Source organism: Phalacrocorax aristotelis, chromosome 1 (assembly GCF_949628215.1).
Source record: "Phalacrocorax aristotelis chromosome 1, bGulAri2.1, whole genome shotgun sequence".
NCBI classification, from domain to species: Eukaryota; Metazoa; Chordata; class Aves; order Suliformes; family Phalacrocoracidae; genus Phalacrocorax; species Phalacrocorax aristotelis.
Genome location: NC_134276.1, coordinates 164,439,359 through 164,459,369, shown reverse-complemented (window position 1 = coordinate 164,459,369; position 20,011 = coordinate 164,439,359). Strand labels below are relative to the sequence as shown.

The following is a 20,011-nucleotide window of genomic DNA, read 5'->3' as shown; positions in this document are numbered from 1 at the left end:
TAGACACCCATTCACATACAGCTGGTGCCTGGAACAGAACCTTCCACCTTCTAGATTTCAATACAAACATCCCCACTGCTTGCAGAAAGAACCCACCTGAGAGTTACAGACCCATTCATGCAAAGACACCCCAAGAAGGTCAGCGCTGCTATAAAAGCAAAATTTTGTCCAAGAAGTTCAATGCATTTGTTGTTCCTTTTCCTGGTGCTGGCCTGCCTCTCGTGTTGTATGGAGGCTTTCTAAGGGGGTGACAGTACTAGCACTCATGACACACAGCAATGCAGGTCACACCATCAGCACGCCTCCCCTTGCCCAGGTTCTGTCCAACACTGCCCACTGCCCCGAAGCACCATGTGCCCTAGCAGAATTATTCTGGTCTCAGAGGTCCTCTCTGACCCCTCTTTTGTAAGGCTCCTTCCCTTACCTGTTGAGCATGTTGGACTGGTAAATCCTTTTCTCCTGGGTGTTGTAACAGCTGCTCTTGGGCTCAGGGATGAAACTGTGTTCAGACAGCATATCAGAAGCAGCCGTGGTGATTATGGCTATTCCATCCCTCACTCTGGCAGGAAGACCGTAGTCCCATTCATCATATGAGACAGAGATGAGCCCAGTGGGGAACTCAGATGGCACTGTGTCTGTATCCCCTGCCACCAGGCTGGGCACAATCCACGTATAACCATAGCCTGTCAGACCCACAGAGTTGGCCACCTCAAAAATGTAGGTGGCCTCTTCCTTTGTGCAGTAGAGGAGGATAACAGGGCTTTGGAGCTTCTTGAGCTGGTTCTGGATCTTTGAGTCCCCATCGTCCAGGGACATGTCCAATAGGAGGACCTCCTCCAGTTCCCAACCCACAAAGCTGTGCTCAATGGTACTGCGGATCTTGTTCACAAAGTCCTGGTAACCAGGGAAGTAAGTGGTAACAATGGAGAAGATGTACCAGTCATATTCTTCCATGATGTTGAGCATGACAGAGGCTTGCTGTTCTATTGATGGGCCAAACTGGAAGAACATGGATGACTCATCCTAGAATAGGAAGTTAAAGAGAGGAAGAGAGAAAGAAAACAATAGGTCAAAGGAAATAAAACAGCATTCCAAGTCAACCCATTGAGCATGGAGAGGGAGGCATGTGGTCAGAATTTTACACTTCATGTCTTGGCCAGAGCTTAAGGATTTTTAACTTTTAAAAATTTAAATTTTAAGTGCAGCAAGTGGGAAGGAAGTAAAAGCCTTTTTATGACCAGCTGTCCTTACTTTATTTTTAAAGGCAGGTTGCTGAAATTACTTAAAGGTTTCAAATGTTAGGCATGATTATAACAGACAGGGAACAAGTGGTACATAAGTAAGGACAGAAAAAGAGAGTATGCACAAAATGTTCTGTGGCTGCAGAAATTAAGATCTTTAATCCTGGGATTTTCATAACCTTCTATGTAGTATAAACAGGATACACAGCAGCTTTGATACTGATTTAGTTTGGGACAGTCACTCTAGGTTGAGTATCCAGACTGAAGTACAACTAGAGTAGGCAAAACCATTGGACACATATAGCTCTGAGAACCTCCACTGCAAGCTCCTCTCAAAGCAAGCAGTACAACAGAGAGCTACAACTGTGAAGGCTAAGTCTCAGAACAACATAAAGCATACAAAAAATAGAAAAAATAAAATTCTGAACTATCATGTTTTTTGTTTATAGCATGTTTTAGAGAACTATCAGCTCAATATTTCTCTTGGTATTGCTTTCATATCCTTCTACCATACCAAGTTCATCTTTGCAAGAATCGGAATTTGTACCATTCTATAACCTCCAAGATTCCAAGGGAGTTTTGTACAGATCTCAGCTCTCCAACTGCATAGTGTAAGCCTTTTTCTTCCTGGGATTTCACAAGATAGCAGGTTTTCAACTTGTGACAGATCCATTAAAATCCAAATCCCTGCTTTTGCCCAATTCATGATGGAAAGGAATGGAAAAAGCATTTGCCAATGTGCTTTCTTATGGATTGATCGTCTATCTTTTAAAATCAACTGCAGACTCCCACTGACTTGTGTAGAATTAGACCACAAACAAACAAAAAAAGGGCAGAATTAAATTATACATCTCTGCAGAAATTCCCATTACAATAGGAAATTCTTCCAAATCCAATCACCACTTACCACTTTTAGGAATGAGATAGCAGCCCTGCCTTCTTTCAATAAGCCAGAAGAGGTGAACCAGATATCCAAAAGGAGTTAATCAGGAGTATTCAAATGGGGAAATTCATTGTGCAAATGCCTCAAGACATTACCTCAAGATATTCACATTCAGAACAGCTCTCTACCAAACTGACTCTCCTACAGCCTGGCAGGTAAAGCTGTTTTTCAGCAGGGATGCCAGTTAATCAACCATCCATACATACCTCCATCAGTCATGGTTTTGATTACCTATAGCCATTTTCTCTGTTGGCAAAATATGCCATAGCTCAGCAACTGCAGAAAAAAAAAAAAAGCTCTGATCCTGCATCCAGCTTAAGCTGTTTGTTTCTCTTTTCTGAACTACCTACAGGTCACATCCTATACAAAAGAGTCCTTGCTCCCAGATCCTCACATCTCTTCTATGAGGTCTGGTGATTAAACTTTGTTCACTTCCTCCACACAGCTCATGACCCACTTGAGAAAGTACTCTTAGGGCTGCTCTTTGCTCTCTGGAAAAATAAATGTACAGAAAAAGAAAAAGGAAAAGAAGGCAGCAACAAATTAGAGACAAGTTAAAAAAACAGGAGCAGCAACTGAGCCTCTCAATCTGTGGCAAACAGCTCATACTTTCTATCACTGGAATTCGCCCACTTTGAGAACTCTGCTCAGAAAAATACCTTACTCTTCCAATAAAAAGACACTTTTTTTTTTAGCTTTGAAGCTTATGGAGAAAATCAGGAAAGCCAGAGGAAAGATTAAACTATTGTCACAGCATCTGCCAGAGTTTGAAGAAAGCCTGAACAAGCATCTCCAATACCTTTCATTGCACTGTGCCTTTGAAAGCCACTTGTAGCAAACTGAATGCTAGAGTGTGAAGACTCAGCCTTTCTGTAACACAAAAAGGCAAGACAGCTACACTGATGACTAGTATTTACTTTTTTATTAAATTCAACAGAAGGTTTTCTGTACTTATGCATAAGAACCTCTGAACTGACTGCGAATTTCCACAGTTTCTAGCAGAGAGTCTAAGATCTGAAGGACCTGGCTATTGAATTACAGGAATATTCGACACTGCATCTTGAAGTCTTGTCTGAAAAAAATACTGGGTGCTTTCCTCAGTGATAAATAGGGGATGGGAGATGGTAAATCCACTAGTATTTCAAGGCAACACTCACACACAGAGCACAGCCCAACTGTTGAAGGGCATTCAGCCCCAAAGACTCAGGGAGAAAATTCAGAGCTCCTCACTAACCAGAGTGTACCAGAACATCAAAAATCAATACACCAAATAAATAGCTTTATCGTAACTCAGCTAAACAATTCCTCTCCACCAAGAAACGTAAGCACCCCTCCCTAAATCAAACAGCACAGACCACTTGGCTGTGCATGTAATAATTGCTCTTGAGCAACTGCTTGCATTTTTATTTAGAAACAGCAAGAAGAGGCAACTTCTGTTCAAAATGAGAGCACTAAGGAGGTGCAAGCTAGTCCAGCTTTTGGCTTGTGAAGATGTCTCTTGACACTTGATAACCCCCATACTTGGGCTAGCCAAATGTTCTTCATTCCCTAACCAACTGAGCACTCGGAAAAGAGAGGGGCGAGGGAAGAAGGACAACCAACAGTGTAGAAGTGCCCCTCTCATAATGATTCAGGAGAATTGCTGACAGAGCTGGATGGGAATCTTAGTGAGTGCCTTTTGGGGGACAAAAAGCAAACTAATAAAAATGCCTTAGAGCCACAATTGCCTTCCTTTCCTTATTTTTGACTACACCTGGTGGAAAGCCAGGGGAAAAGAGGAGCTGAACTGACAGACAACCACAAGGCTGTTCGACAGAGAAGGAATTTGACCTCACTGTGGCATTACAGTGAAAGCTTTTAAATTAGGAGGTAGGTCTAAGGGGGGTTTTAAGGGGATTTTCCAGACATTAGAAGCTCCTATTATTCTCCTGCAGAAATTTCACACCCTCCACCTCCCCCTTTCACCTTGGAACAGCCAAAACATGGTTCAATGTTGCCACTGAGAGACAGATTTAAGTTTGGGATAGGGACAGGTTGAGTTCAAAGCAGTAGTCCTTTACACTGAACATCATCCATACGATCCCCTGACTATGGGAAAAATCTTGTCTTTCTTTTGCAGCCCATTCATCTACAAGCCCAGGCTCCCCATAGCTAACTGCTGCAAGAGACAGCAAGATCCTGCAGGGTGTCCCTCACCCAGTCTGAAAGAGTAGAGGCTCCATTTCAGGATCTCGATGACTCTAAAGATCCTAGTACTCCCCCACTGTCACCCTGCAAGGTCAGGGATCTGTAGTCTGCAGAGCTGAGCTGGAGGTGGAGCCGATCAATTGACACAGCACCACTCCCCAACTGACAGATGGCTTCCCACAGAAAATCTGCTCTGAGTTTACCGCTGCTGGGACAAGTATTGCCTCCCCCTCCTGCATGTTTAACCCCTCACATAAGGAGGCTGGATTGCACACAGTGAAGGTGCAAAAGCACTCACCATGAAGCCTCCTCTTGGAGACTGGTGGCTGGTGAGTTCCTAGGTGGATGTAAGAGCATTTGTGGAGGTGGCACAAGGTTTAAAGAGTAGCCAAGTGTTATTGCCAGCAATTCTGAGTTGACCAGTGACTTCTGTCCCTCAAGGGCAGGCCCATGCAGATATTGCACAAAGGCCAGGTCTGGCCCCCACACCTGGGATGCAGGCCCTTGGCAAGGCTGCAGGTGACTCTCCTGGAACCCTCCTGCAGCTGCACCAGTTGAAACCAATCACTGTCATTTAACAAACCATTTACCTCAGATGTGGCAAGAAAGGTCCCTAGGGTGCTTTTCTTACAAGTTCCTTCCTAACAGAGCCACTCTGGATTCCCCAGGAAAGCAAAAGCAATAACTGCCTTACAAACAACATCTTACTATCCAGAGCAAAACTGCTTCTCAGCATGGGGCAGACCCAAGAACATCCCTAAAGCAGAGGAACACAGGATCTTCAAAAACAGTTGCAGTGGGGCAGTCATCCTGACGAACTAGAGAGCCTTCCACCAAGCCATAGTGTAACTGCTGACTTGGGGAATGAGAAGATCAGTATTTTATGTTTCCCCAGAGCAGCCTATTTAAATATAATCTGGTTCTGCATGCCATGCTCTGGTGGCTGGGCTACAAATTGATATTTTGCTACTGGTGGCAAGTTCCTTCAGCTCCAGCCCAAGTGCCAGACCTCACAAAGGCCAGGTTTGTCAAGTTATGCACAAGAAATTTGAGTGAGGAGCAAGTCAAGGGCACGTGTTTGCTTCTCGAATTTAGAGAAATAAACCATGTTTTGCAAAATGCCCTAAGCTGCTATCTCTGCACAGGTGCAGGAGAAATACAGTTTGTGCTGCTCTGGGAGTAGCCCCTTTTTATTAGGCTTTGGGGAACATCAGTATATCTAACCCCATTTGCTGCTGCATTAAGCTTCCTGTGCAACCATATTTAACAACAGGGGTTTGCCCTTCCCTTCCTTTCTGGTTTGCAAAGGGGATCCTAGAAGATCCTAATGACTTAGGCCACTATCACTTTCTAGAGCTTTCTTCTCATTTTCCTGATTTAGAAGAAAAGCTGTTCGTGTATCTTTAATACAGTCTTGATTTGCAAAATTCCTCTATGACCTACAGACAAATCACATAGGGCTGCCTCTTGTTTAGACTTTAGCCCTGCCTACCACACATTTTGTGGAGGCAAAAAGGAGCAGGCAAGCACCAAATAACTTCTGGGAAAACGCAGAGCTTAATTTCTCTACCTATGTATTTCTTTTCTTCAAAATTGAGACACCACTGTGTACCTATTTGTGACAGTCCTGGTGGGATACCTGATTCACGGGGAGTTCTGTTGTTCATGATTGAAAATGCCGCAACAGTTCAAAGTCTTATAGTTAAATTTTCTATATTTCTAAGTCCTGTTTTTTATAACAGAACTGACAGGAAATCAGGATCTTTGTTGCTTAAGTGTTCATTTACTCCTGTTTATTCTTACCACAAATGCATCACTGCCTCAGGCTAGCCTGCAGTCAGAATCTTCTGCCTATTTGTTTTTTCTCCCCACATTTAATTTATTTATTTAGTTTTCAACAACTCAATACAATAAAACTCTGTTTTTAATATTGCATGCTGCATCACCCTGTGTGAGTCCTTTCCCTGAGTGCTTGCAGTAGGGATTATGAGAACATGGTGACACTACAGACCTAGCAAAATGTCCCCGTGGTGGGACTGGTGTCTAGAACAGCAACTCTGTGTCTCTCACACACATACACGCTCACATTTCCACAAATACACATATGCACAGCAAAACCTACTCAAAGTAAGGTTGGAGCATGTTGGACTGCGTCATTTCTTAATGACTCTTTGCCTAGTTCATACTAAGTAGGATTTCAAAACTTTCCTGTCTTATTGGAACAGGTTCCCTGGGTTATTACTGATTTTGGCTTGCACAGCAGATGGAGCAGATGACCTCCTGCAATCCTTTCCCAACGCTGATTCACTGATGAGTGGCTCGTTCTTGATGAAAATCCTCAGAGCTGCCCAGGAACGTGCCGTCAGTGGGAAGTTCAAATTCGTTAGATGCAGAAACGTGGTTTACATAACCATATCATTTATCAGTTCCTTCCCTTGTTGTCATAATAACTACTGAACACACTGGACAGAAATTTGACAGAAAGATACATAGCTCAGAGATGATCACACAGAATCACAGAATGGTAGGTGTTGGAAGGGACCTTTGGAGATCATCTTCTCCAACTACCCCTGCTTGAGCAGGCACACCTAGAGCAGGGGGCACAGGACTGCATCCAGGAGGGTTTTGAATGTCTCCAGGGAAGGAAACTTCACAACTTCTCTGGGCAGCCTGTTCCACTGCTCTCGCACCCTCACAGTAAAGAAGTTTTTTCCCATGTTTAGGTGGAACTTCCTGTGTTCCTGTTGCCCCTTGTCCTGTCGTTGGGCACCACTGAAGAGAGTCTGGCCCCATCCTCTTGACACCTGCCCTTCATATATTTATAAGTATTGATGAGATCCCCCCTCAGTCTTCTCTTCTCCAGGCTAAAAAAACCCAGGTGTCTCAGCCTTTCCTTGTAAGAGAGATGCTCCAGTCCCCTGATCATTTCTGTAGTTCTTCCCTGTCCTTAAACTGGGGTCCCAAAACTGGACACAATACTCCAGATGTGGCCTCACTAGTGCAGAGTAGAGGGGAGGATAACCTCCCTCGGTCTGCTGACCACCCTTCTTCTTATGCACCCCAGGGGACTGTTGGCCTTCTTGGCCACAAGGGCACAGTGCTGGCTCGTGGTCAGCTTATTGTCCACCAGCACTCCCAGGTCTTTCTCAACAGAGCCGCTTTCCAGCAGGTGAACCCCCAACATGTACTGGTGCGTGGGGTCGTTCCTCCCCAGGTGCAGGACCTTGCACTTGCTCTTGTTGAATTTCATGAGGTTCCCCTCAGCCCAGCTCTCCAGCCTGTCCAGGTCTCGCTGAATGGCAACACAGCCTTCTGGTGTATCAGCCACTCCTCCCAGCTGGGTACCATCAGCGAACTTGCTGAGGTTACACTCTGTCCCTTCATCCAGGTCATCGATGAACATATTGAACAGGGCTGAACCCAGCACAGACCCCTGGGGAACACTGCTAGTTACAGACCTCCAACCAGACCCTGCGCCATTGATCAGAGCCCACTAAGCTCTGTTGTTCAGCCAGTTCTCAATCCACCTCATTGTCCTTTCATTTAACCCACACTTCCTTAGCTTGTCTGTGAGGATCTTATGGGAGACAGTGTCAAACACCTTGCTGAAGTCAAGATAAACAACATCCACTGCTCTCCCTTCATCTACCTAGCCAGTCACGCCATCATAGAAGGTTATTGGGTTGGTCAAGCATGATCTTACCTTGGTGAATCCATGCTGACTACTTCTGATAACCTTCTTTTCCTCTACATGCCTGGAGATGACCTCCAGAATGAGCTGTTCCATTACCTTTCCAGGGATGGAGGTGAGGCTGACTGGCCTATAGTTTCCTGGGTCCTCCTTCTTGCCCTTTATGAAGATTGGAGTTACATTTACTTTCCTCCAGTCCTCGGGCACCTCTCCTGTCCTCCATGACCTTTCAAAGATGATGGAGAGTAGCTTGGCAAGAACATCTGCCAGCTCCTGATAGTTACAGAAATGTGATTACAGAAGCTGGTGGATGAATGATAGGGAGAGACCCAGTTCAGTGTCCCCATTGATGGAAAGGCAGGCAGGATATACTGTGATCCATTGGTGGAAGGCTGTAAGAGCCCTCTCATACAGGAGAGCACATTGCTGTCCTGATCGCTGCTAAGCAGAACATAGAGGTGGCCAAGAAAGAAGGTCTGTGGCAATGAGGAAAATGGTTGATGGCTCTCCAGGTCTTCTCTGGAAGCCATGATCCCTGGCGACCTCTGATAATAATTGTGATAAGGAATCTAGAGTCGCTAGTGTAGCTGAATTTTATCACCCTGGTAAACGGTAACAAACATACAAAGATTCACATGTATAATGGCATTAACTATACACATCAGTATCATCATATACACAGATCCCAGTCATGGCTTGGACGTTAATCTCTCTGTAGCAGTGGAAACAGATCTGCTGCAGAGCCCTAGCCCAGGAACAACCATGCAAGTGCTCCAGCACCGAGGAGTTCCTGAGAGGTGCAATAAAAAAGGTCGCCGATTAAAGATGACTCAAGGTCTGAAAACAACCAAGTGATTTCCACTTTCCACTTCAGGGTCTACAGAAATAATTAATTCTAAGCATTTTGCAATGCAGGAAACACAAGATACCCTAGATTCTGTAATCTTGATCTTGGGATTGTTTCACTCCATACCACATGCAATTAATAAAAAAGATGAAAGACAAACACACCAGGGCAATTGTCTGACATATACAATTCAGAGAAAAACCCAAAAGTTGTTTGGCTAAGAATAGGGTGCACCATTTGTGATTTTTATACACAATTACTGGTCAAAGCAGGCTAGTATATGATGGTACACCATACCAGCTTCTCAGAGCATCACATATGGATGCCAGAACTTTTCCACAGAGGGAAAATGGCAGTTAGCAATCTGTGAGGATAAACAGTTTTCACACCAGGTTTGTTGCATTTCCATTTTCACCTCCATAGGCATGTGTTTCCTTTTTTGATGAGCTTACATGGACAGATTAAACCACTGGTCATTCCGTGTAGATTCTTCCCACCAGATGCCATGTTATACCACACTGGAAATCCAGACAGCCCAGGCCTAGCTCCCCTGTCCCAGCTCAGACAAGCCCACTAGGTTGGCATTGCCAGCCCATATCAGTCAGAGGAAAGTCAGACTGTCCCATTACTCATCATCCATTTACATCATGGTGTTTTCCTGGGGCTTCTTTTCTGGCTGTCTTAACCTCCAGACTAAGGACTGAATTTTGACTGTAAGCTGAACATTGTCATTGGTACAGCCATATGAATCAATAGCAGCCATAAAACTGTCTAGCACTCTTAAAAAAGTGCAATCACAGTATTTGGCAAGATGTCATTGAATAAATTTCTCAAATCAACTATCCAGGGTGAAATACTATTTCTTTTTATCATTTCTAAATTAACTGCTCTTCCATTTCATCAAGTATGCCTTTGGTCTCTTATTATGAGCAAACCTTATTATGAGCAGAACTTCCAAAGGTGCACAGAGTCTATTTAGATAAGCCCTGGAAGTTCAGCATTGCATCCAAAGACCTCTGAGCCTCTCAGGAGCTGAAGATCTCCTCTCACTGTGGCCCAGTTGTGGACAGGTCAGAGTGTGTCCATGAGGGCCCTTCTGTCTCATGAAGTACTGATATGCCCTTTCACTCAAATTCTGCATTGCTTCTTTAAGTATTAACCTTCTGCAAGCAAGACTGTTAGTTGCTCTGCATCCTGACATGTGGCATCTGCAGTCCTGGTGATGCCAAGGTCTACTTAGCCTTTATGGACAGAGTGAAGTTGGCTGTGGCCATGCTCTGAGCTAGCCAGACCACAGCTGAAGCAAAGTAGTCAATTTAAGGTAATGTGCCAGCACTTAATCTTTCCTTAGAGGCTGGCCCTATTAGCCCATTTAGATAATTTTCAATGCATTGATATAGCTTACATACCCTTTGAATCAGAGCTGGCTTGCCTCAGAGTGCAAGTGAGCAAGCAGCTGAAGGCAAAGCCTGTGTAGATGTGCCCAACACTTTCCTTAAGGCAAGGAGCAGTAAAAGGCTTCAGCCTTATCTAGTTTGCCCAGCAGTAAATAGGCAACACTCTTACTCAAAAGAAAAAACTAAAAAAAAAAAAAACAAAACCACTTAAAATGGAAGAGCTCTCTAGCAAGGGGACAAAACCAAGAGGTGAGATTTGACTAGGTTATACAAACTCCAGATTTCCCAGTGCCCCATACCTGTCTGCCTCTTCTCTAAGAGGCTCGTAATTGATGCTCTGAGTAGATTAAAAGAAAGGAGATAAAAAAGAAAAAGAAAAAAAAAGCTCTGGCCCCCACCGCTTTGGTACCAGTTCAGCAGTGGAGTTTCCCTGGCAACCACGCACACGTAATACAGCCATGTAAGCTCCTTACAGCCAGTGCTGGCAGCCATTGCTCCCTGCAGCGCCTTGCTCCCTGCAGCCCTGCACGCGGTACAGTCTAACCCACCTGTGCTGAGGCTGAAAAGGATGGGGCTGACCGTCGCTATCCTCACCCCAAAGAGGGACTCATCCCCAGCAGCCTGCTAGGACTGCAGAGATGCTCAGGAAGAGGAGGGGGGTCTGACAGAACACCTGCCTGGACCTCTTGTGCCAGGTAATTAGGGGCAGGCAGGAGTCAAGTCAAGATTTCCCCTCATCCTGCCCACCCAGGCCTCCTTCTCCAGGAGGGGTTCCTGACTGCCTCTATGCTCCTCGGCACTGTTTTACTTTGTGGTGTGAGAGGAAGGTGTGAAGCATATGTGCTGCTGTCTTAGCTTCCCAGCCCTCCTGCATAGCTCTTTTGTGGGGATTCAGACCCACAAAACCAGTGAGGTTTATTCAGTTAGCCCGGGTCATTGGCTCCATGCTGTGAGGCAGCCCCAAAATTCAGAAAGAAGTGATCCCACCTTTTCTCCTCCTAAACCTGGGAGTAAGCATTCAGCTATTTCATACTCACAGCTTTCTGAGACCATGAGGATCCACGCTACCTTTCACTGCACCCTCCAGATCAGATCCTATCACTTTGCAAAGGAGGTGGTGCTTGCTCAGAGTACACCTCCTCCCTGCCCTGAGCTCTCACAAACCTGACTCACCCCAGCTCACTCCAACCTGTGTTTTACAACATGGACTGGGACAGGAGCAATGTCAAACCCTCACTGTGTACCAGGCAAGAAGGCAGCCCAGTGTGGTGCATTTTAAGAGGGATTTTTCTACCTTGCTTGTGCTGCCACCAAAGTATAAAAGAGCCTGGGCATAAAATGAAGGAACAGTACCCTGGGCCATTTCTGTTTGGACATGCTACTGGTGAGCAGCTGCCTCATTAACACGTAACATGTATGTGTGCACCAGGCAAAGCAAGGCACAGAAATTGTGAGCTTATCGTAAGGCATTTATGCGTTAACACTGTGTTGAAACTCCAGCTCAGGTCCAGTAGAGCTGCCATGTCAGGAGAGTGAACTAGTTCAAATCCTGGCCTGCACTGCTGTGGTGACATTCCTTCTGGTTTAGATCTAGTTGGGGACTCTCTAAGCTTAAGGAGAAGAACCAGAGGTGGATTTCTGAGCCATTAGACCTGGACTAAGGACAGAGAGGTGGAGACCCTGGACCTAGGACAGGGAGGTGATTCGAGACAGCCAGCATGGCTTCACCAAGGGCAAGTCGTGCCTGACCAACCTAGTGGCCTTCTATGATGCAGTGACTACATCAGTGGACAAGGGAAAAGCAATGGGTGTTGACTTCTGTAAGGCCCTTGACAGAGTCCCCCACAGCATCCTTCTCTCTAAACTGGAAAGATATGGATTTGATGAGTGAACTGTTTGGTGGATAAGGAACTGGCTGGATGGTCACATCCAGAGAGTAGTGGCCAATGGCTCGACGTCCAGATGGAGACTGGTGACAATTGGTGTCCCTCAGGGGTCCATACTGGGACCAGTGCTGTTTAATACCTTAATCAATAACATAGTGGGATCAAGTGCACTCCCAGCAAGTTTGCAGATGATACCAAGCTGAGCAGTGCAGTTGACACGCCAGAAGGACGGGATGTCATCCAAAGAGACCTGGACAAGCTGGAGAGGTGGGCCTGTGAAAACCTCATGAGGTTCAACAAGGCCAAGTGTGAGGTCCTGCACCTGGGTTGGGGCAATCCCTGATATTAGTACAGGCTGGGGGATGAAGGGATCAAGAGCAGCCCTGCAGAGAAGGACTTGAGGGTACTGGTGGACGAGAAGCTGGACATGAGCCAACAATGTGGACTTGCAGCTCAGAAGGCCAACCGTATCCTGGGCTGCATCAAAAGCAGCATGGCCAGCAGGTCAAAGGAAGTGATTCTGCCCCTCTACTCCACTCTGGTGAGACCCCACCTGGAGTATTGCATCCAGCTCCGGAACCCTCAGCACAAGAAAGACATGGAACTGTTGGAGCAGGTCCAGAGGAGGGCCACAAAGATGATCAGAGGGCTGGAGCACCTCTCCTACGAGGACAGGGTGAGAGAGTTGGAGTCATTCAGCCTGGAAGAGAGAAAGCTGCCGGAAGACCTTATTGCAGCCTTCCAGTTCTTAAAGGGGGACTTTAGGAAGGATGGGGGCAATCTGTTTAGCAAGGCCTGTTGTGACAGGACAAGGGGCAATGGTTTTAAACTAAAGGAGGGTAGATTTCAACTGGGTATAAGGAAAAAAGTTTTTACAATAAGGGTGGTGAAACACTGGAACGGGTTGCCCAGAGAGGTTATGGAGGCCCCATCCCTAGAAACATTCAAGATCAGGTTGGACAGGGCTCTGAGCAACCTGATCTAGTTGGGGATGTCCCTGCTCAATACAGGGGGGTTGGACTAGATGACCTTTAAATATCCCTTCCAACCCAAACCATTCTATGATTCTATGACTCTGGATTCAGTCTCTGCTTTCAAAAGTGACTGTATCATTGTGTTACAAGAGTCCTTGGATGGAACAAGCAATAAGGATTTCAATATGCATCCTTATTTGTCATGCTTGAAGGTCTGATCCTCATCAGAGCTGGCTTTGGCCATAGCTAGTTACCGCTTGTGCTCCAGGGTGGATGAATGCACGGCAGCACCTACCTCCTCTCTACCCAGCTCTCCTTCCTAATCAACCAGTGAGCAGTGCCTCTGTTAGGAAGCTGTTGTCATGCCTGTCTTGCTTATCTAATTGATTCACAAAGTTTTAAATTATTATTGATTCTCCTCTTCCCCACTGTAGAGACTCTAAGACCAATAAAGCACATGGAATTATTTACACAGATATTAGAAAGGAAAGAAGCTCACCCCTCAAATGTTCTTCTTGAGCTCCCATCTATTAAGTCTCAGAAACTCAATAGGAGGTTTTCTACAGCTTTACAGACAGAAACACTCACAAATATATGAAGTCCCCTGTACGCACGCATGCCCATCCAAACATTTGCAGGATGTTCTGCCAAATCCACACCTGCTGAATTACCGCTTCCTATTACTTCGTATTGGGATCATAGCTCTTTAGTTCCTTTTCTTTGCCCTGATGATTAACAGCCATTTGCCATACCCCTTGCTGCTATGAGACTGAGGCAGAAATTGTGTCAAACCTCCTATTCAAGTAAAAGCCATTTCTGAACTCCAATGAATCGGAAGTTGTTCTTGGTAAAAGACTGGACCATAGAGGACTTGCAGAGCTAGAGCTTGCAATCTCCCTGCAGTTCTAGAAACAATTAACTTTAATGGTTGCTACAGTGATTGGTGCTGTAAGGACCATTATATCCACCTCCATAATCTCAGCACATGAACATTTACACTCCTCAGGGTTTGATGAAGAGGATTTGCGAGAGGGAATCAGTCCATCCAACTTTGCAGTAAGGGTGCTATGAGTTTCAGTTCTGTACTTCTTTGGTTGGGTGATGAAAGTCAGCTAGCCCATTCCTAGTCAGCTTAACTTTGTGCCAGAGCACACACAATTGAATTCACTGTTTTTCCTATACTTACCTGCACATTAATAGAAGGTGCCATCTATATATTCAATATGCCTTTGACATAACTTAAAAGCAGCAGCATAATAAATAAGATGCTCTTTTTGTACTTGAATTCAACTTTTTCTCTATATATTAGGCTTTGTACTTTTTTAAACAAAACCCAAGGCTGGGACTGAACTGCCATATCTTTTTCAAGATCACACACGCGCATGAGGCACTGAGATTTCTGTCGAGGATCGGCACAGCAGAGAAAGGGATTGATGGAGCAGCGCAACGATTTGCCTCTGCTGGCCATCAATAATAAGAGTAACAAAAGCATCTGGGAGAATAAAAGCCAGGGTGAGGCATGTAAGGTATAGAAATAGCTCTTTGACTGGCTCAAAGGCAAAGCTGATGCATCTTGTTTTCCTGCACCTCCCATTGTCTGTCCTCTTTCTTAACCATACACTCTGTCACGACGGGGGAGTGGGAAATAGATGGAAGCATCAGCAGGAGCTACAGCAAGCCAGGGAGAAACAAGCTATACAGTCAGAACATTGCCTGGCCAGGCCCCATGACAAAAGATGAACAAATAAGAATATGAGAGGGGAAAGAAAAAGCCATGTCCAGGACTGCACCTCCTGCAAGGAAAGAGCCGTTGGCTGTAATGCTTTGTCTTTCCCTTCCACTTTGTATCACTCTCTCATTATTTCTTGTCTTCCTGCGCACAGGTCCCTCCAGGTTCTTCAGTGCATGCAGGTGTGTATATATATACACACACACATGCAGGATGGCTCACGATAGGCCTCATCTCCAATATGCCAATTCCACTCCAATTCAGCCTGGCAGCACCTGAAGTGGATTAGCATCTGACAACAATCCTTACGAAATGAGGTGATGGTGCAGTCCAGCCTTACTGAAGATTAGTGTCTACATCACAACACATGCATTCAGAGCTAATTAAGCCTCTGGTTAGTGCTCTTAGAGAGAAGCCAAGGATTACACAGGCTGCTTCACTACACAGCCCTGGCCACAGCCCAGAGGAAGAGAGCTTGCATGCCTTCAAATTGTGGGTGAAAGCACTGGAGACATGTTTTTAACATACTTTATTCTTCCTGACAAAGTACAGTCCTTCAAGACTCATCTTTCATGGAGGGAAGTAGTCATCTAATTAACATACACCAAGATGATCTGGTTTAAAAAAAAAAACAACAACCAAACAAACAAAAAACCCCGTCTTTCCCTTAGGCAGGTCAGAAGCTGCAATACTTGTGGGAAGGGAATAGCCACAGAAAGGTTTATTTCAGGGTGCAGGTAAGTAATTCTGGAAGGTGAGACAAAGTCATCGCTCTGGTCATCTAGCTTCAGGAATCTTTTTTTCACTAGTAGGAAGAAGTGCCCTTTCTCCTTTTCATGCAAAACCTCTGAATAACTGCCTTCTGAGAAGTACTGAGCTGAAAAACCTTTCCTTCAAGTCTGGTGGTTAGTGCAAGAAGCTCGACCTTTTCATTATCTCAATGGATGCAGAATGTGTACATTCCTATACTATGCATCAATCTGCACTGCGTAGGAGCCTGCAGCAGTCGCTATGCACCCCTTATCTCAGAGGACATTCTCTGAGCTAAGAGTAGAAGAAACAGAATTTAAGAACTATGTATGTTCATCGTCTTGGTATCAGTGCCCTTCAAGGCATGCAGCCTTGCAGAGTGTGCATGCCTGGTGAATGAAAACACACTGTATGGGAGATATCAAACCAGTGCTCTATAGCTCATTTGGTGTCCAGCTGCTCTTGTTATGTTACCCAGTAATTTCTAAGGACTGATAGCAGATCTCTTTCTCCTTTCACTCATCAGGCTAATCCCATTAACTTCAAAGTAACACCATAGTCTCTAGGTAGAAGCGAGAATGTGGTCAGAATCCTTGTGCATTCAGCAGTAAGCTATGGACACAACCTCTCTATTCATCAGTGGGAAAACACAGCCTTTACAGATATCCCTCACTGGCCTTCCTTCCTATGGAATCTCTCTTTATAATGTAGCTCTAGGATACCCAAGGAAGGAAAAGCATGCAATATTTTTGCATTTTTCATGTTTTAAAATGTACATACTCCACCCATACATAAAGGGTTGAGGGTCCTAAATCCACTTTTTTTTTTACAGGGAGCTTTCTGAGGGCCCTGAGTTCCCCTTCAGTTGTCTGGTGTGGAGGACTTTGTACAGCCCATTGATAATTCCCCTATTTCATTGCTATGCAACAAGAAAATTGCTGGGTCCCCAGAAGATTTCTACTTCACTCCATAAGCACCAGCATGTCTGTTTCAGCAGATTAAACAAGTCCTCCTGGCCTTGGACTTGACCGTTCTAAAGGTTGCAGGTTCTGCAAGGTGGTGTTGTGCCTTGTGGCCTTACTAGGTTGTCCTCCTATAAACAGGGCAGTTTACCTCCTTATACAAGGTAAATTGCGTGTCTTGGACTTTGATGAAGGAAGCCACCAGTCCTCTGGGCACACTGACAGCAACATTTTAACAGTGCATAGCGATACTGCCCAACGGTTTACAGTCTAAACTAAAATGAAAAGCATTTCAGATGGAAGCAGCACGAGGAGTTTAAGCAGGCTAGTTATAATCCCTTCTGCCGGGATGTGGACAGTAGACATAAACTGGTCCCATTCCTGGTGAGTCTTGGTAAGGGATTTTTCAGGACTGCAAGTGGGCAACACCTTCCATCCTACAGCTTACTCCAAACCACCTCTTCAGAGTTTAACAGCATCTTGCAGTCTTCATGGACTCAGAAGAGAGATTACTCCCTCTTGAAGGGCCAAGAGCTTTTGCTACAGCTTCTAAGTTTTCCCTGAAGTGCTCCCCTCCAGGTATTGAATGGGTTAGGCATCACAACTGAAAAGATTTTCATTTAGAAAATTTTTTCTTCTCAGCTGATGTACTCAGTGCAGAGGGAATATGACAGATGAGATCTCTTTGCTCACCCATGTCTGCATAAGCTTGTTTTAAGCACATTGTATGATTGCTTCAACTTCCCAACAACAGCCTCCTCACACCTCCAGGCCTCTCAGAACCATGCCTGGATTGTGCAATGCCACAGCTCCACATCAGAGATGCCAGAGAGAACTTGGACAACCCAGTAAGCCTGCAAGGCACAACAATACCTTGAAGAAGTATTAGCTTGGATCCCTGAAGCTGAAGGTTGGTTGCAGTGCAGTCCCCAAGCTAGATTTTTAGTGACATGATTGTACCAACGCTGGAGCTAACCTGCTGGGTGATACCTAAAGGTCTACAAACTGTGCCATGCAGCTATGACCTCCCAGAGACTCACTCACTTCCTGCAGTAGCTGGGCACCCCAATATCTCAGAGTGCTTCCTACCGCAGCTGCCACGGGAGACTTACCCTTGCTGTCTGCTCCTCAGGCTCCCCTTGCCCCAAGAGCAGATGTTGTTCTCTGCTCCCCAGGGCCAAAGAAACATCTTAAACCTTTTCTCTCAGGCCCATCTTGGACCATTCTCCTGCACACCCCCAGCTCCACAGGGTTCTTCCATATTGCCTCCCCTCCCACCCACTGGGCACAGGGCAGCAATGACTGTGCTGGGACTGGGGCAGCAGGAGGTAAGGCCAAAATGACAGCAGACGGTGGGTTCACGTCCACATACACGCGCATCCCGATTAAGGATCCAGCTTTGTTTCCATGGCAACATGCAGAGCCGCGGCAGCACGGTCCCTTCCCACGCGGCAGCAGCAGCCGCGCTCTGCACCGCTAAATCCTCCTGTCGCTCCCAGCCACTGCCAGGGGCTGCCGGCAGTGACCCTTTATGCGCTTTCCAAAGCCCAGCAGATTAGGGCTCACAGATTTCCCACTCGTGATGTGCCATCCAGAAACAGGCAAAAAAGGATGTGTTGACTAATAACAGAAACAGAAATAACACCATCCATCGCAGTCGAGCTGTAAACCCCTTAGAACGGCATTACAGAGAATGGCATTTTCTTTCCTGGAAGCTGGCAATGATAATCAACAGAGTGAGGTTCAGGGAATTAAAAGAAGATGTTTTTTCATATGCACAGGTAGCTTCTTAGCACACAGCCAAGCAGCCAACACTCCCCTGGATCTACTGCCAAATCCACTTTCAAGCAAGGCTAAGTCCACCTTTCTTGACAGGTTGTCCCACACAGCCCATGTTCCCGTGGGACAGTACTAAGAGCCCTTCCAAACAAGGATAATCCCGGTCTGTTTGGCCACTCTGCCCTGCCCACACAGTAGGAAGGTGAAACACAAGATGACAGCCGAGACACTGGGTCTGGGAGCTTGCACCCTTCTCAGCACCTCTCCAGGGACAGTCGTGTTAGATGTGGCCAGATGTTTCTTCAGGCCTTCTGCAGTCAGTAAATCTACTTGCCAGCTTAGAACTGAATCACAAGCTGGACTGAAGTGCTCATGATTTCTTGGCCATTTCTACTACATGTCTTAAGGGTTGTTTGCTGAGGAATGATTGGGAAAATTAATCCAAATTAACTAAAGTTGTGAGTTTAGCATGAATTCATTAAATCACATTAGCCTCGAATGGACACAGTTCTTCCAAATTAAAGCAACCCTTAGAAGAAAATTGAACTAAACTGAATTAAGGTCCTTTTAATTCTGAAGAACAGAGCGCCTACATGGGGTTTGATGTAATTAAGGAAACAGCAGTCTGGAAGGGATGTCCCAGCCCTGGTCTCCCAGACAGCCTCTCTGTATTTGCCTTTTCAGGAAACTATCATGCTTGCACAGATGAGGGGTTAGGCTTCTTGCTTTCCCTGTGTGGTTTGGAAGGTGGGGCAGAATCTCACCGTACTGATGACTTTCTGCTGAAGCCATTCCTGGCCAGTAAATACCTAGTTTCTCTTTACCTTGATGAGCTCTCCTTCTGCCAGGGTATTTTCCTCTCACTCTTACTTTAATGGAAGGGAGCCTTTTATATTCTCTCAGCCTGCATTTTGCCAGGTTAAATAAGCTACACTGTCTTAGTCTCCTCTTGTAAAATGTGTTCTCTCCTCTCTCTACCAACCAGATACTTTTTAAAGTCCATTTTGCTTTAATTGGAATAACTGGTATTATACACAGAATTGTGCACAGAAGAAATTACAGTAAAGCCTTTTACAATGATACTGATACTTCCCTGCCTTGGCAGGGAATATCTTGCCTGGCACCTAAGAACATAATTGCCTTTTATGCTGATGTCTCATATCGAAGGCTCAGTCATCACATCAGTAAATAATACTCCCACTTTTTCTTTCTTTCATTTGCTTCTAACTGATAATCCCATTGTTTTTAGGATCAATTAGTAGGAGTAGCAAAGAATCTTCCCATACAGGCCAGCAGACGGTGCAAAGTCAGCCAGACCAGCTAGAAGAAATAGAAATATGTTAGTGCTGCATTCTCCAAACAATTTCTGCTGCTCAAGTCCTTCAGATCTAGTGTAGATTCTACCACGTGGCTCCAAACCAGGCACCATAGACCTGTCTATCTGCATGTCTCTGGACTTCACACCAGTGCATTTCACCCTCTTTCTATACTGTAGTCCACAAGACTGTCCAGTTCTTCCTGCTTGTTCCCTATTCCACTCTGTGTTGATCATGCTACTCCCGAGTGTGCACAAATGTCCTCATGAACACAATCCCTCACACTCCTACACCACAAACCAGTGCCTC

The 20,011-nt window shown here is 45.4% G+C and overlaps 1 protein-coding gene across 1 annotated transcript in view; it reads right to left on the bottom strand.

Moving 5' to 3' along the window:
- GRIN2B (glutamate ionotropic receptor NMDA type subunit 2B) overlaps positions 1-20,011 on the bottom strand; it is a 211,265-nt gene that overhangs the window by 117,936 nt on the left and 73,318 nt on the right. The window contains exon 3 of the mRNA XM_075079039.1: positions 425-1,023. Coding sequence (XP_074935140.1) covers positions 425-1,023 — 599 coding nt within the window. The remainder of the gene's footprint in view (positions 1-424; positions 1,024-20,011) is intronic.